This window comes from Austrofundulus limnaeus, unplaced genomic scaffold, assembly GCF_001266775.1.
Source record: "Austrofundulus limnaeus strain Quisiro unplaced genomic scaffold, Austrofundulus_limnaeus-1.0 Scaffold18, whole genome shotgun sequence".
In the NCBI taxonomy this organism is placed as follows: Eukaryota; Metazoa; Chordata; class Actinopteri; order Cyprinodontiformes; family Rivulidae; genus Austrofundulus; species Austrofundulus limnaeus.
The window spans coordinates 763,808-780,697 of NW_013952420.1; the positions used below are offsets into that span (position 1 = coordinate 763,808).

Genomic DNA, 16,890 nt, shown 5'->3' on the forward strand with positions numbered 1-16,890 from the left:
AAGTTGATACACACACACACACACACACACACACACACACACAATGCAAACACATTACCTCAGTTTTGCCTTTGGTGGGGACAATAAATGTGAAAAACTCTTTTTTTGTAGTAGTTCTACAAAAAGTACAAAACAGGTAATTGTTGCAAGTTTGTTTTAAAACTTGTTTTAGTTCATTAGAATTTTACTGTTTTAAAATTTAGTAAATACATGAACCCTACATAATTCTCTAACTTCCTACATTTCACTGCACGTCCTCCTGCTGTCCTGAAACGTAGACTAGAATCTCAGTCAGTCCATCTGTCAGACTACTGGCTAATAAATTCACTGGAATGTAGTTATGCATGTTTACACATGGACTGAACTGGTAGAAAACAAGCAAGTAGTGTTTAGGAATTCCATTTCACGATGGGATTTTCTTTAATTATTTAATCGGTTCTTTAAGTGTGAGTTTGTTCTTTCATCTATCAACAGCGTTGATACAACTAAATATCCTCATCAGTGTACTCTGTTTTAGTGCAAATCCAGAACTGTTTTCTTTTGGCCAGAAAAACACTTAAATGTAAAAAAAATAATCTGGGATTTAGTTTCAGAAAAACTTTAAATTGAGCTGTTGAATAAAACCAAAAACAGGGAAGAGACTTTCCTTTTACAATAAATGAAGTTATGATCAGGAGTATCAGCCTCAGACTATGATATGTTTGTTTAAATCTCTAAGCTTCAAATGAAAGAGCTGCCCTGGGTTGTTTGCAGGGCTGTTGTACTTAGCATAACCTTCCTGTTAAATCAGTAAATCAGTTGTGGGAATAATAGAATAAATATGTTGTACATACATGTTCCTGGGATTTTTAATTTTCGCTGCTGTATGTTGTAGCTTCAATGGAACTATAAATGGTTCATTAGCTGGTCGTCCTGTATTCAACCTGCACTAATTAATGCATGTGACAGGCCCATATGGCCAGATGCAAATGCATGATTTTTGCATTCATGCGTGCATACAGCCTGATAATTTATAACCAGTTAGTTTTTCAGTTTCTGAGTGCATTATGACGGTGAAGGGAACTGGACTCACAGACTCCATGACTTTCAGTTTTGGGTAACCTTACCTTGTTTAAACCTCTGGCAGTTCGGCACTTTTCTTTGTACACTTTCAAGCTGTTTATTGGACTTGAGCTGCTTGAATTTCAAATTAAAAAACTGGAAAAATCAGGATGTTCTAAAACTTTTGACCAGTACTATGGATCCTTAACTGACTGTCATTAGTTTCTTACCTCTTTCTCCCTCACCTTGGACTCCTGTTTGGTCAATTCTGTTAAAAAAAAAAAGCCTTTGCTAATATTTCTTCTCAATTTGCAACTTTGTTTTTACTTTTTTTTCTGCTGCTCATTAACATATTACAGATGTAAACTGACAAATAATATTTAGCAAGAAAGAGTTAAATAATCACTCATGAGAACAGACAAAAACACTAAACAAACTTTCATCATTGTAAGTTTTGCCTACTGTAAAAACTGTATTTATATTAAAGACAGAGCACATGCTGTATCTACTTTAAGAGAGTTTAAGATTTGTTGTTGATTTTAATCAACTCAAGTGTTTACCAAGATGGCGTTAGTCACAATTACATTTGCTGGCACACAATTATGTTATACTGAGTTTCTTCATGGCATTGATGGCCCACATCAACGTAAACATATGAAATAAACATCTCAGCTAGAAATAAATTGGTTGTCAAGATTAAAATTGGTACTTTCATCAAGAATGAATTGAAAAAACCAAATGCTAAAAATTTTCTATGTGGAAAACTGAAATCACATTCTATCCTGAAAGACGTTATTCAAAGGAATATATACTGTATTTCCAGGTTTTAATTGGCAGCAGCATCGCAACATTGCAGTTTGACTGGCATCTTTGAAACTTGTGTATTGTTTTGGAGAGTAACAAATGTGACTATTACAACAAAGTGACTAGTTAAAGAAATTGTCACAGAAAATAGAAATGCATCAACACTTCAGGATCTTTAATCTCATTTTTGTGACACACAATCTTATGCCAGAATATCTTCCGGTGGATCTCTTACCACAAGCTTGTACATGTCCTTAGTTCATAAAAACAGAATTACAGAGTTAATGTTTTTATTTCTCATTTTCTCTGTAGCTATTTTCCTCTCTGTCTCTGTTTCAGACACACAGTCTTACACTCCGTCTCTCTGTTAGCTGAGACTTGTTAAAATTTGTTTTTGACTGTCTCTCTCCCACAGAGAGCACTCCATGACTCAACCACACAGAGACACATATTTTCCTTCAGCTTTGCTCTCACACAAACTTGTCTTGTGTTTAATTAGCACCTCAGTAATGTGAAAATTTATGTGTGTTTCTAAGAGATAAACTTGCACGGATCTCACTGAGGAAATGTCAAGATTGGCAGTGAAAATGGAACGTGTTGGCTTCCAACATATGCACTCACACACACTCTGCCACACAGCGGGCGGCTTGTAGGTCAGCTGTGTGTGAGAAGTCTGAGTCTCCTGCAGTCACTGACAGAAAGCTGGCGAGTTTGTGTCTCTTTATAAAACGTGGAAAAGGCAGAGTTTGAATAGTTGTTGGATCTAATACTTTAAGTCCAAGTAACATTTTCCAAAAATCCTTAAAATGGTGCAGTTTTTACGTTTTGTTTTTTGATCTAAGATGAAAATTAACTTTAGGTGGTAAATGTCTGGGGTTGTATAGTTCAATGGAAAAATTAGGTTGTCTTAGCCGCAGGTTTGTGTGTTACAAATTGTGAGTAAAAAAATTAAAGTAGTCATTAGAAATGTGTTACCTAATGTCATTTTAAAAATGTTTCTGTGCAGTCTTGAAAAGTGTAGACAATATAAAATTTACTTAAAACATATTTCAATCCTAAACAAGTGGAAATAAGTATGGAAATAAGAAAAAAATAAAAGTATGGAAATGCAGAAATAAATAGATAAAAGTATGGATTTCAAGGAATTGCTCATAAACAGTACGGTAGTTCTTATGTAAATAGAAAAGATGAACATACATTATAGTTTCAGTTCATTTTATAAAATAGTTTGTGAACTTTGCTGATTGTAAAAATGGGTTATATTAATACAGATTATTTACCATTATTGTGAATTAGTCCAGCCTTACACTATTACATATTATTATTATTATTACATATAATTTTAGTTTTTTTTTTACTTAAAAGGGGAACATAGGAGGTTGGTTTGATACCAGGCTGTGCCAAAAAGCACATCAGTGTAAAGCAGTTGTGTAATCTGTCATTCGAGTTCATTTATTATAGTGACCCCTGCAGTTGGGGACAACGTAAGTAAAAAAACAACAACAGCAGCAATTTTAAAGAGAATACCTAGTACTACAAAATTAACATTTAATTGTATCAAAGGATGCTTAAACTCTGTGATGAGGTTCAAAAACCGTTACCTACTGTATGTGGCCATCTTTTGTATACAGTTTGTTGTGAACATGTACTAAAATTTGTTGTTTGTCTTACAAAACGGTCTGAAAGTCAATAAAAAAATGAAAAGGTGAGTAAGGAAAAGTCAAAAGTTTTGAAATGGGAAATGAGTAGGAACTATTATAGTAGAGCTAAAATAATGTCCGGCTCTTTAAACTGTGTAGTAATTTAACACTCTGTATCCATGGACTCCTGGAAGCATCTCTCTTAAAATGGGTGGAACTGTGAGAAAACTTGGTTTCTAAAATATCCAACAAAAAGTGATAAATTTAAGTCTGCCACATGGCTCTGTTATTGACTTACTTTGGTTTAATTTATTTAAAATGATTTTTCTTATTCAATTTATAAATCAAGGCATTTAAATCTAATTACACCAGAATTCTTTTCAGTTTTTTTAAACAATTTAATCCAAAATTCATTTCAATTCACTTATTACTTTCTTAGGTATTCAGATGTCATTTTCTCATTTTATTTTTGGAAATAAAAGGGTGTTTCGTGATTTTTGACTCACCCTGTATATGATGAGTGACTGTTTGTCTCTGTAGACTTGTGATGTACCTGGAGAGAGACCTGCGCAAAGCAACTCCGCTTAGAGAGAACCCCAGCCAGTCAGGTTACCTGTATCAGTGTCTTGACTTAATGCTGGCACATCTGTGCAGCACTGCACCAAAGATCTTAGGTATGTATAGATTTCGATTCCTGTATCATAATGACAGAATCGAAAGAGAGGCACAAGAAAATACAGTTCTTTGTTTGTTGCAAGTCATTCTTTTACTGTATATTGCAATCTTTTCACACACTGTAAAAAATGAAATGTTGGATTTACTTATCCATGTTATGTTACCTGGTTCCACTTAACTGAGTTGAGTAAATTCAAAGCAAGATACCAGTTTTTTAGCCAAAGAACATGAGTATGTTGCTTTGAATTTACTCAACTCAGTTAAGTGGAACCAGGTAACATAACATGGTTAAGTAAATCCAACATTTCATTTTTAAAGTGCATATTGTGGAACTCTTCTGCAATCTCTCTCAGCTCATTGTCTCTTTTTTCCTCCCCTTCTCTAGAGGATGTTCTTTGTGCACTTCGAGGTGTGATTGGGAGGAGACATCCATCGACAACTCAGAGCAGACAGCTTAAACAGACTTTACCAACCGTGTCTGTAGTTCTGGAACTGCTCTCATCTCAGGTAACTTATATAACAATTCAACAGAAGTTATTTGCCTTTTTACATTATTTGGATGCATTTAATTATATACAGCATCGCACTGTTTTATTTTTCATTTTTCATGTTTGACCATCTTCTAGGTCTTCAGATCTCGAATTGTAAACCATGAGTTTTTGGTTCAGATTGGATTGTTGCTGGTAGGTTTTTTTCAAAAGCTCATTTTTTGTGTATTTCTAACAAAATGAAGGTTCAAAATTGTTCAAGCTCTATTTTTTTTCCTTTTATCATCCCATCCATTTAATACAGTTAAAACTATGGCTGACACTTATTACTAGTTTTAGTCAAACAAAATAATATTAACTTCCTGAGGCCTTAAACCCCACACACCTGTGACCATTCTTCAGTGATGTCACAAATAAGTTACCATTTATTCTATTCAGTTCACCTGATTCTTTCAGATTTTCTATTTTTATATGCCCAGCTGTTGTGTTGGCTGTAATGGTAATTTTGACAGATGTTTGAAACGTCTCTGAAAGGTATTTGCTGTTATAGACTTTATTGCTATTCTTGGCGTGTTACTTCCTGTAATGACAGCTCTCATCTTTCTGTTCCATCAACTCATAAACAAGTTTGAGCAAAAAATGGTGTAAGCTCTTTGCACCTAAACTAATTTTATAGTTGCATATGACAACTAAAATAATTTTAAAATCCTGTCAGCTTTTTAATTTATTCAAAAATCTAATTTTATTCTGAAACTAGAAGTACTCAGAGAGCGCAAACCTCCGCCAAGTCCAATTTCCCCCATCCTGTAATAGAGTAAATGCACAAAAGCAGAGATGGAAACACATTTGCCGAATAAGTTCTGACGTAGCGAACATTTAAGCAGGCAGTATGCTTGGGATTTCTTCCCGGTGGAGTCCAGTGTGAAAAAAACAAAAGTCAGACTCGTCACCCGACGTTATTCATCGTGAAACTGGTGTCGGATTAAGCTCCTAAGTTTTCATCAGTCACATTTCACTGTGTAAAACGTCTGTTTTATCCCCTTTTATGAGTTTGTAATGGTTTGACTCTCTTTATGAAGTGTTTCCTGATGCAGTCGGCTCGTGAAGGTTTTTTCTTTTTTTGAAGTGAGAAGCAAAATACAGTGTGTGAGTGTTTTCAGCACAAACACTCCCACGAACTTCAGAGCAATCACATAATAAAGTTCTGATGTGGAGGGGGTACCAGGTTGATCAGCTGTTCCCGCGAACAGTCCAGCAGCTGCAGCAGGACCCTCCTCCCGCTGTCGGTGTCCTGTTATTCCCAAAAAAACATTAAAATATTACCTCCTCCCCCTTGGTGCACACACTCACACGCTGTCTGGTCTAAAAACTAACCCGCTAGCTTCCAAAAGGCCGAAATGAATCTGTTCTCCTCCCGTGTCCAAACTTTGAGGCCCGGCCAGAAGCTCTCTGTTTACAAGCCTAGTACAGAGAAACTGTTTTTGATTGGTTGTTTCAGAAATGTGGTGTGTTTGTGGATATGGGAAAAATAGGTTTCATGGTGCAGTCACGCACTTCCTGGTCACACAACGTTCTCTAATTGCTCACCAAATGCGTAAAAATGCGCTCATTATGGCAAAAATTGTTCATCATTAAATCAGGTTTATTTGGAAGTAAATAAAATTGCTGTTCAATCCACTTCAAATAAACACTGAAAGTTCTCACTGTTTTTTACTGAAGCCCTGTGAAAGCATCATAGCTTTCGAGCTCAGAGGGTTAAAAGAAATAAAAAAATTCCTGTATTGGCATCGTGATCCAGAACATCACCAAAATTTATTGGTGTGTTACTTTGGCTAATACCCACATGTGGTAAAAATGCCATGACAATCCGTCCACAGGTTCTTGAGTAATTTTGTCCACAGACAGAATGACAGAACGACAGACAGACAGACAAGCAGGCAGCCATACATGACCAAAAACATTACCTCGCCCCTTGGTGGAGGTATTGATTATTAACTGAACTTCCCTTTCAGATCGATCTAATAGTCTGGATTGTTAAAGCACAAAGGGATGTGACATCCTATAAAAAATAAACATTTACCACAACATTAAAATTAAAATCACTTCCAATGCACAACATATAACAAATTAATGATATTTTTTATCATTTTACTTTTTCAGGACTACATTACATCTTTAGAGTCCAGTGAAACCAATTTGTCCGGTGCTGTAGGTAAGTTTATATCTATTCTTTTGAATTAATACATACAGATCCCATTTCCACTACAGTATTGTTTGATCACTTTAACGCATTGTGTTTTTAATTGCTTTTTTAATAGTTTTTTTGCCATTAAAGAAATATTTTCATTATATCTGAATTATGTACCTTTTGTTTAGTGCAACTCAGTTTCCTTGACTTTACCGATTATGTTCTGATTTAATGTTATTGTACTTTATTTATTGTCACCTAACTAGTCCCTTTAAAACATATATTACTCAAAGGAAATATTAAAAACAGATACGACCCTAAACAAAGTGCCTCTGAATATGCAGACAGCACCATGAGTCACCTGTCTGAAACAAATCAATGCGTTCAGTGGTTTATTTCCAAGTCAGTGCTGAAAATTTTTAACTTTCTTTTAGGTGCTGCAATTTATGAAGAGCTGATTAGAACAACTCTGTCCATTGTGGAGGTCCTGAGTCAGCACCACACGCTCATCACTCATTATCATTGGACTGTAAGTATGCATGTGACCATGTATCCTAGGAGGACAGAACATGCATCAGTCCTGGACTGAGCTGTCTTATGAATGAGGCTTAAAGCTGTCATGATGTATGTTACAAAGATGATAGCTAGTTACTTTAGTCTAACCATGTTTTATACAGTATCTCCCGTGTGTCCTAAGGCCCTGTGACACTATAACATTTTAGACAACTTGTGAATTTGTTTGTCTTAATTACTAATAAAAGTTATATATTTGATCAATTTGTTAGCATTACAGTATGCAGACGCCTAAAAGAGCTGAATGATTCAAATGCAACACAAAAAATGCATCAATCACAAATAGACCAAAGCAAAAACATACAAACCAAAAAGAAAAACAAATGCAAAAGAAAAATAATGCAAATGCCAAAAACAACTGCAAGTAAGAAACTGCACAAAATGGAAGCGCCCCAGACCATTAGGGGAACTTGACCACCAAGTCATATTGGACCAGACCCTCAGGAAAGATATTAAGGTAGTTAAACATTACTTTTTTTCCCCTCTAATTTTCTTCTGCATCCTGTTTTTATTTTTATTTATTTATTCATTTGTTTTTACAGAGGCATTGCGAAGAGTAGTTTAAGCTCTCAGTTTATTGGTCTGTCTATGTGCCAACCCTCATCCATGGTCATGAGGTCTGGATCATGACAGAAAGAAAGAGATCCCAGATACAAGTGGCTGAAATGAGCTTCCTTCATAGGGTGGCCAGGCTCAGCCTTAGGGACAGGGTGAGGAGCTCCACTGTTGGAGCTTGGAGTAGGGCTGCTGCTCCTTTGCATTGAAAGAAATCAGTTGAGGTGGTTCAGCCATCTGAACATGATGCCTCCCTTTGGAAGTCTTTGGGTATATCCCACTGATAAGAGGCCCCGGGCAAAACTCAGAACTCAAAGGAGGGCTTGTGGACTGGGAATACCCTGAAGGTCCCCTAGGCAAAGCTGGAAAATGTCTCTGAGGAGAGGGATTTTTGTGTTTTCTTCCAAGCCTTAGCAACTCAACTACAGATAAATGGTGGAAGATGAAAATGGATGATACTTCCCTTCTTTATGTAAAATTATTTGCATGCACAGCTCTTATTTGTTTTGAAGTGTGCCATGAACATCATCTCAGTTTTTAAGGCATAGAAAACCCTGCACCTTCCTCTTTGTTTGACATCACAAAAATAATCAAGAGACCCTTCTCCCCAATCATGAAAATCTTTGAGTAGGGCTTAAAAATACAGGGAATGAGCTCTAGCATTGGTGCCTATTTATTATGCAAGGGTTTCTTATTATACTGAAACCTAAATGTTGTTAGTTGCTTGTAAGTCACTTTAGATGAAAATATCTATAAAGTGCTCAAATTAAATTTTGCAATTTAATCTGCCTACTGTGTCAATTTTATAAAGTGGCCCTTGGTATTGTAATCAGTGTGTGACTTTCACTCTGCTGAATTGGTCTAGTACAGATCAGAGGACACCAGGTTGACATGTGAGCTATTAGGCAAGAAACTAATCAAGTATTGAACCAAAGGAACCTCATCAGATCTGTGGGTGTTTTTTGTGCAAGTGTGCATGTGTGAATGAAACAATGAGATTGTGTCTGATGACTATTGACGTATGGCAGTGGAGAGCAACAGGAAGCAGACAAGGTGAACAGAGAGAGAAAAAAAAGAAATGAGGAAGGAAAAAAGAAACAAACAGGAGACTTGCAGCTACTGATAGTCAATAACACAGGAAGACACTTTAATTACATCCAGCCAGTTCAGATTAGCTTTTATTGCTTCTAGAGAAGGACATGGGCTCATGCTTGAGATTGTTTACATCCCTGACTTCTTTTCACTTTATGAATTAAAAGTAAAGTGTGCCAAAAGTTTGATTTTCAACCTTTGTTCCTAAGTTTTTGCAGAGCAATTGAGTTTTCTAAAAGAATATTTTAATATAAACATTGCTAAAATGTTCAAAATGACAAAAAGTGGAGCATCATATGGGTTCTTTATCCATACCCACTCACCAATACCAATTCACCCCTGTGCAAGTTATGACCTGTATTTTTCAATATAGTATTATTCAAATTATAAAAAATCTCCATTTCAAATGATTCTTCATAGTAGATTTATAGTTTATTGAAATTTGGCAATTTATCCTTTGGCCTGGCAACAAGCAAGTTTAGTTCCCATGAGCCATTCTTTATTTATTTATTTATTTATTTATTTATTTATTGGTTTTGAATGATGTCATCAGTAATTACAGCCAATATGTGCAGGGATGTACCAGTGCTGTGGCAGTTGGCATAAAATAATTGTCAGTTTTAAAGGAAATTATAAGGTTCAGAAGCCATACCTATTATAAAACTTTAATTTATAGAATCATTAGGAAGATTTTATGCTATTTTAGTTATGTTTTTTATAAAATGTATTTATGTGTCTTATTTTTGCGCAAATCTCAATCTTGCAAAAATCAATATTTTCCTTTTTTTGCACTCCAGCCCATGCTCATTCTGACTCATTTTGCCAGCACGGTTCACAATTGCAGAAAGTAAAAGGGCTTTCACGCTAACGCTGTCTTTTGATGGCTATGCTATTAATACGCAAACCATCAAGTACTGGGCAACATCCTTTGTAGTTTTCTTTCTCTGGCTTTTAAGGTAATGACCTCACACACTCACTCAGCATTTGTGTTGTTTTTATGGTAATATTAGTAATCATGCAAATTCATGCTGTAGAGCTCATGCTTAAATAAGGGCTTTGACAGTAACAAAAACGTGCATGCGTTTGATCAAAACAAAAAACTAAAATCATTCAACAGTGTATTTCCATGCCAATTTGTTCTGTATCAGTGGCCTGCTTGGTTAATGCCTACAGAATGAGTATAATGCAGAGTCCCAATTTCAGTATAGCCTAAAAGCAAATCCTGCTTTCATATTTACAGTTTATTAACCTGCTTAGTTTAAAGGATATATATTTTCTGTTCTTTTATCTTTCACATGAAAGAACAAGAAGACAAATAAAATGTAAAATGTTATTCTTTTTCTTTTTGTCCTTTTTCTTCCTCTTTTTTGGGTTTCGTTTCTTGAAGATGGTGGATGCTGTCCTGCCTCCTCTGACAACGCTGGCCTTTAGCAGAAACGGTATGAGTAAGGGACGTATTTTAGAGAAGAAAGAGAAAATAAGACAGAAACGATGTGGGAAAGGTGGCTAAAGTCACTGGTGGGAGTGAGGAAGACATGGCGATAAGAAAACGGAATAGCAAATTTAGAGGGATGGGACCACTCTGATAGCAGAAAACAGGCAACCTTTTGCTGCTTTTTACATTCTCTGTTTTCGTCATATCTTGTATTTTATAAACAAAGTCAAAAGTGCTAGAAGAGCAATAGATTGATTTGAACATGGATAGAGTTAGAAAATTATTTAGGCTGTGTAGAGATAAATTACAAGCAAGAAGCATAATAATGAGCTAACCTTGAATTTTTAAGGTTAAGGATACCCAGCATGTTGTGTAAACCACCATTACAATAATCCACAGCATTGTGTGTGTTTTTTTTTTTGTGTTGGACCCTCTGTGAGTCATTAATGTGCAGTCTCGGTTAGTGCCCACTGCCCACACAAGGGAGCTGGTTGTTAGGGTAAAGGGGCTTTTTGTTTACTATTAACATTTTGTTTCCTTGTTACTTGTCATGCTGTATTAGTCTAAAACATCTTGTAACCTTGAGCCTTTGGCTGTGTTTGTCAGGATAATGTGGTCCAGTATCTAAATGCTGCTTGTGCTGTATAATTTATATTGTAACAAATGTGGTCTTATATTCAGATGTTAGTTTAGTTGATTCTATATTTTGGATTTTTTGTTATTTCTGTGAATTCATTTAGACCTAATAGGAAAGTAATTGTAAGTAATGGCCACATCATAATTTTGTCAAGATGCAATGCTTATTTTCTCATTCTTTAACACTGTGGGATGTTGTCATGTTTGATTTTACAATTTAGTAGCATGGCTGTCGAACTTACTGTTTTACGTGATTTTTAACAGCACAAACATGGTATTTAAATAGATTGCAAAGCTAAATTTATAATGCAATATTTTTCAGAAGGATAAAAAAATGTAGATTAGAAGAATAGAATTCAAATAGCCTTTATTGTCCCGCAGAAGGGAAATTCAGGTGTCACAGCAGCATCCGTACAGAAGTTCACACACTAGTTACTTTAAAGTTGCATGCATGTTGGCAAAAATGGGCTAATTAAAAGCTTTCGCTTATTACATATGCACACAGATTGTAGTTAAGCAGTAATTTATATTAACATTCTCTTTGTCTCTACATTTGCTGCAGCAGAGTGGTCAGCATTTGTTTTGAAGGTGCTGTCTGAACTTGGCCTGATTCTGCTGGCCGAAGATGCTGAGGAAAATAAGGAAAGGACGATGGAAAAAGGAGAAAGCAGCAAGACAGAAGGACAGGCAGCAGAAAGAGCCCAACATGGAAAATCCCACAGCAAAATCATCTCTCTCTTCACTGAATCTCTGCTTCCAAGGTTGGTCAGTTTCCCAAACCTTTGCCTGACAGTGTCTCTGTATTCAATTCAATTCAGTCTATGTCCAAACCTATCACATTACATACAATCAATTCAGTCCAAAACAGTTTCAGATTTTAATCAAGTTATAGTCAATTTAATCATAATAAAATATTGTTTCTTTTTCATTTATCCTTATTTATACTGGTAATGTCAATGAGATGCAGGGTCTTATTCTCAATTAAGACTGTTTTCAAATAAACAAAATAATACAAATGGAGTTGTTACAATGCAATTAAGCAAATGTATAAAATAAAGCAAAATAAAAACCTAAAAACAGATAAAAGTTTTTAAAAAGCTTCCATGCCCAACTTTCTTCTTGCAATGCTGTTATACCTACTGAACTTTTTTTTTTTTTTAGATTTTTCCACCTGGGTTATTGAGATGCATCAGGACAATATGCCAATTAGTTTGAAAAATTGTCTATTGAAATTAGCATGTTGCATCAAAACTCCACTCTGATGCAATCCCTGTCGTTAGCAAGCAAAATGGTGAAGGGGAAAAGGAAGGACTTTATTTTAACAGAAATAAACCTCTAGCAGAGACAGAACCAAGCTCAAGATGGGTGGCTTCCTCAACCAGCTGGGGGTTGAGGGGACTGGAAAAAGACACAAACACAAAAGCAGTTGGCCTGGTGTAGTTTCTGTGGGAAGAAAAACAGAGTACAGAGCTCAGCTTTATCACTAATGACAAACAAACATTGAGAGTAGAGCGAGTAAAAACAGCAGAGTAAGGAAACATGGTCAGTTTGTCCTTCAGCAGTCTAAACCTAAAGCAGCATAACTAAAAGGACAGCTCAATTCAACCCTAACCATAGGATATACTTTAGCAACAAAAGAACATCTTAAGTTTTGTCTTGGAAGTAGACAGTTTCAACCTCACAAACAGAAACTGGAGCTTGGTTTCATATAAGAGAGGAGCCTGATAACTGAAAGCTCTGCCTCCCATTTTACTTTTAGAAACTCGAGGAACCACAAGTAAACCTGCAGTCTGAGAGTGCTTTGTTTGGAAAAAATGGAACTTCTAATATAAGATGGAGCTTGGTTGTTGGGAGCTTTGTATGGTAGAAGTAAGATTTTCTGAATTTGACAGCGAGCCAATGGAGAGAAGCTAAAATGTGAGAAATATCAGAACTTTGGCAGCAACATTTTTGGATCAACTGAAGAAAAATGTTTTCTTGCTTTTTAGACATCCTGATGAAAAGAATTAGCTGCCCTAGTGGGAATTAAACAACGTTCTGGTCCAACATAACACCAAAATGATGGTTTTAGTTAGGGATGTGCACATAACTTAGATTATGATGTTTGGTATAAATGATTATTGGACCAAAAATTCTATTTCATTCAAAAATACTTTATTGATCCCAGAGGGAAAATTAGGTGTTGTAACTCATGTAACTAAAGACTAACTTTTAAACTAACTTTTACATCCCTTGTTTTGTGCCAGTAGTGGAGGTATTATTTCAATTTCTTACATTTTATTACTTAATTCTTTTATTTACAAAGATGCCTTTTGGGGGTAAATACTATCTTTATACTGTAGAGGTACAGTATTCAAACTACTAGACATCTTTTCAACTTCTTGCCACTATTTCTTTTCCCACATTCCCTTAATTTTTCTTCTATATTGTTACAGCCCTAGTCTTCCCACTCTTCTCTATAGAACAATAAGAAAACTAAATGGTGCACTGTTGCATTTGTTCCTGTTTAGGTTTGAATCTCTTCTTAGTGCACCAGAACCTATCCCACTCTACGCACTCAAATTGCTGGTATCAGTGACTGAACACAGCACTCAGATCTGCAGGTACCCCACAAACATTCACTGTGAATCATATAACCAAAAGTGTTTACGAATCATTACGGCAGGATAGGAACTTTTGTGAACTGTGACAGAAATGCATGTGTAAAGAATGCATTTGCTTTGTAAAGATACTTTTAATTCAGTTTACCTGCTTGGTCTCATTGAACTATTTTCCAGTTGTACATGTGCAGATTCTGACAGACTCCGGTGTATTTTAACCACAGAGTGTAACGTTTTAATTCCAAGGCCAGTGATTCCTGGTTCAGCTCTGTGAATCGTTCACAGCCACACACACCCAAACTCACACATGGATAAACACAAACACTCAAACACACACCTGCATAAATATATTCACAAACACGCTCAGTTGTATTATGAAGAATGATTTATTTTCCCTCAGCAGTACACAAATATACGCTAATGATCATTTGTTTGTTGATGTAGCTGATGCACATTCAGAGCTAGTAGCACCGACAGAATTTCCAGCTCCACAACCGCCGGTAATCTGCATTCAACAAGACCGTTTTCACTCCTCTTAAAGCCTGAGTTTTCTGCATTGGTAATCAGTTTAGTGACAGGCATTAGGTGCTACATAAACTTAGATGCGAACAGAATTGACATGTTGTGCAGGAATATCTCCACATACTAGCTCCTCCTGAAGAGCTTTGCTTATAAATGTAATGCATACTCTTTAAATATACAACACAAAGACAAAATTATTTCTGCATAAACTAGAAGTAATCCACACTCAAGGAGTTTAAAAACAACTCAAGTTGGGAAGTCATCTGACACCAAAATAGCCGGATAATGATGTGTTGCTGTTGCTGAGAAAATCTGCAGGATCCTTGTCTAACTTTGAGATGATTTACCAGCGTTTGTGTGTATTTTCACTCACAGTGGCAAGTGTGTGTACATTATGTTTATGAGTGACTTTAACTTGGGAACACAGTAACACTTGAGCTGGTGTCCCAAATGAAAAAATTCCTTTTTTTTACTGGGTGGGTATTGGTCATACAACATGTTTGGTTTATTTTACATTAAGTGTGTCGACTCTGCCACATAAACTGTTTAAAATATATATTTTTAAACATTGATAAATTAATGGGTAATTGAAAATGCAACTTGAAAATGGCTAAATTAGGAGAAAATCAAATAAAACATTGAGAGTATGAAGGATTTAAACTTTTAAAGGTTAAATTAGTGTGAATGAATGTTTTGTAACTTGTAACCTGTCTCAGAGATGAGATCAGAATACACAATTTTGAGATTTCAGCTTTTCATCCACAACCCATCCATAAAGTGTTAGTCAGGGTCCTACTTGTTAAAAAGTGAATTTAACTGTATTTGTGATTTATTTATTTTTTTAACTGTGCATGGGCAGTTTTGAAGACAAGACCATTTTAAACCTGATTTAAGCTTGTTTTATACTCTGTCCAAGGCCAAGAAGCCGGCTCATGGTCACATGTTTGAGAGACTTTTTCGCAGACACTTTTGAAAGTCCATGAAACACGTGGTGCAGAGCTCTGCACCTGGGAACCCCATCCCCCCCCAGTATGAGACACTTTACGGGTTTGGCCACAAATTTGTCATGAAGAGAGCATTACACTTTTAGGCAGATGGACTCCTTTGTGCACAGTTTCCATGCTATCTTCATCCAGGAGCTTTTAGCCATTTGACTATCTTTATACATTTGTCTGGAAGAGTCATACAGATGATGTAATTTCAATCATTTTCACTGTGAGTTATTGTGCCTCATCCAAGCAGCAAACATATTCCTTCACCATCTGTTGGAAACCGTTGCTTTCAATTTGTGATAAATTTACAAAATGTCACTTCTCTTTGGATAACAACAGAAATACCAGATCTTCTCCAACTCCTCTCTTATCAACTGAAAATAAGCATCCACTCTGCTGATGTGCTGTCTGTGTTGTTGCTGTCTTCATGTGACGTGCATCAGAGGGAGGACGATGGGAGGACTTTTGACCAGGACTTCTCCCCTGCAGTTTCTCTTTGACTGTGAATTGTCCATGAGGAAATGACCGTCTACAATCTTTAGAGAGATCTGACGTCTGACACCTTCTGATGTAAAACCAGACCTGGTTACCTAACAATAAAAAAGTTACCATTATTAAAGAGTTTTTGATAAGGCAATAACTACAGAGTTTATCTTTCATCTTTAAAAATATAAAAACATTTTTGCCAGTTTTCATTTCTTTCCTTTCTTCCATCCACTTATTTTAAACACCTCTGCGATAATGTAATAATCTATTCTTTTCTCCATCTCTCCAGCCATGTCTTTCTCTCCTGCTGTCAGAAGTAAAGTTCATCTGCGTCACTAATACACTCCTACTTCTCTTATCTGTGATTTTACCCCCTCTTGTCTTCATCGTTCTCTTCCTCCACCTCTCCATCCTCTTCTTTCCTTGACACAAGTAGAGTGACGTGAACTTTTCAAATTGGTGTCAGCACACCCCTCTCTACATCTGTTCGTCTCATTCAGTTTTTTTCCATCTGACATTATTAACAACATTTAACATTTTTTCCCATCTCCCTCGCTCTCTTTCTCTCACCATCTCTAATTTATTAACATTAGTCCACATTTCTCTGTTTCTCTTTGCCCTCTCTCCACAACTTTCCCTCCACCACTGCGGTTTTACAATCAGAAATTAAATTGCCTGGGTCTTGGTTAGATAAGTGTGGCTATGAAGCCAGCCGAGCGGTAATTAGATGGTAAATTGGGGACATTAACGTTGGGCAGGCAGCCTGCTGTCTCTCTCTTCATTATCACAGTCCAGACACACCTTCAAACAATTACATTTAGTATGACCTTTAGCCAAAGATCCTCTCCGTGCAGTAACATGTGCGCCTTTCCATGGATGTTTATATTCCTTATACACAGTCTATGTCTCCAAACTAGATGTCTGCTAATGTGTCTTTGCTTTGTTATACGTGCTTATAAACCAAGTCTGAGGCACAGATTGGTCTTGGTTTTACTGGTAACTGGATTACAAACTAGATACCTCACAGCGGTAACATAATGACCCCCGCACGCACAAATGCACCAGAACTTAGGAGTCTTTATTCTTAATAAATGCCTTGCTACTAGGTACATCCCAAAATTGTAGTGGCTTGGGTGGGGGTCTTTTATTTACAGTGGTTTGCA

General features: G+C 36.2%; 1 protein-coding gene across 1 annotated transcript in view; it reads left to right on the forward strand.

Annotated features, from left to right (window-relative positions):
* The window catches only part of ulk4 (unc-51 like kinase 4), a 123,752-nt gene that overhangs the window by 57,220 nt on the left and 49,642 nt on the right, over positions 1-16,890 (forward strand). The window contains exons 22-29 of the mRNA XM_014003354.1: positions 4,026-4,159; positions 4,546-4,667; positions 4,787-4,843; positions 6,809-6,860; positions 7,271-7,365; positions 10,444-10,495; positions 11,690-11,888; positions 13,638-13,730. Of these exons, the coding sequence (XP_013858808.1) occupies positions 4,026-4,159; positions 4,546-4,667; positions 4,787-4,843; positions 6,809-6,860; positions 7,271-7,365; positions 10,444-10,495; positions 11,690-11,888; positions 13,638-13,730 (804 nt within the window). The remainder of the gene's footprint in view (positions 1-4,025; positions 4,160-4,545; positions 4,668-4,786; positions 4,844-6,808; positions 6,861-7,270; positions 7,366-10,443; positions 10,496-11,689; positions 11,889-13,637; positions 13,731-16,890) is intronic.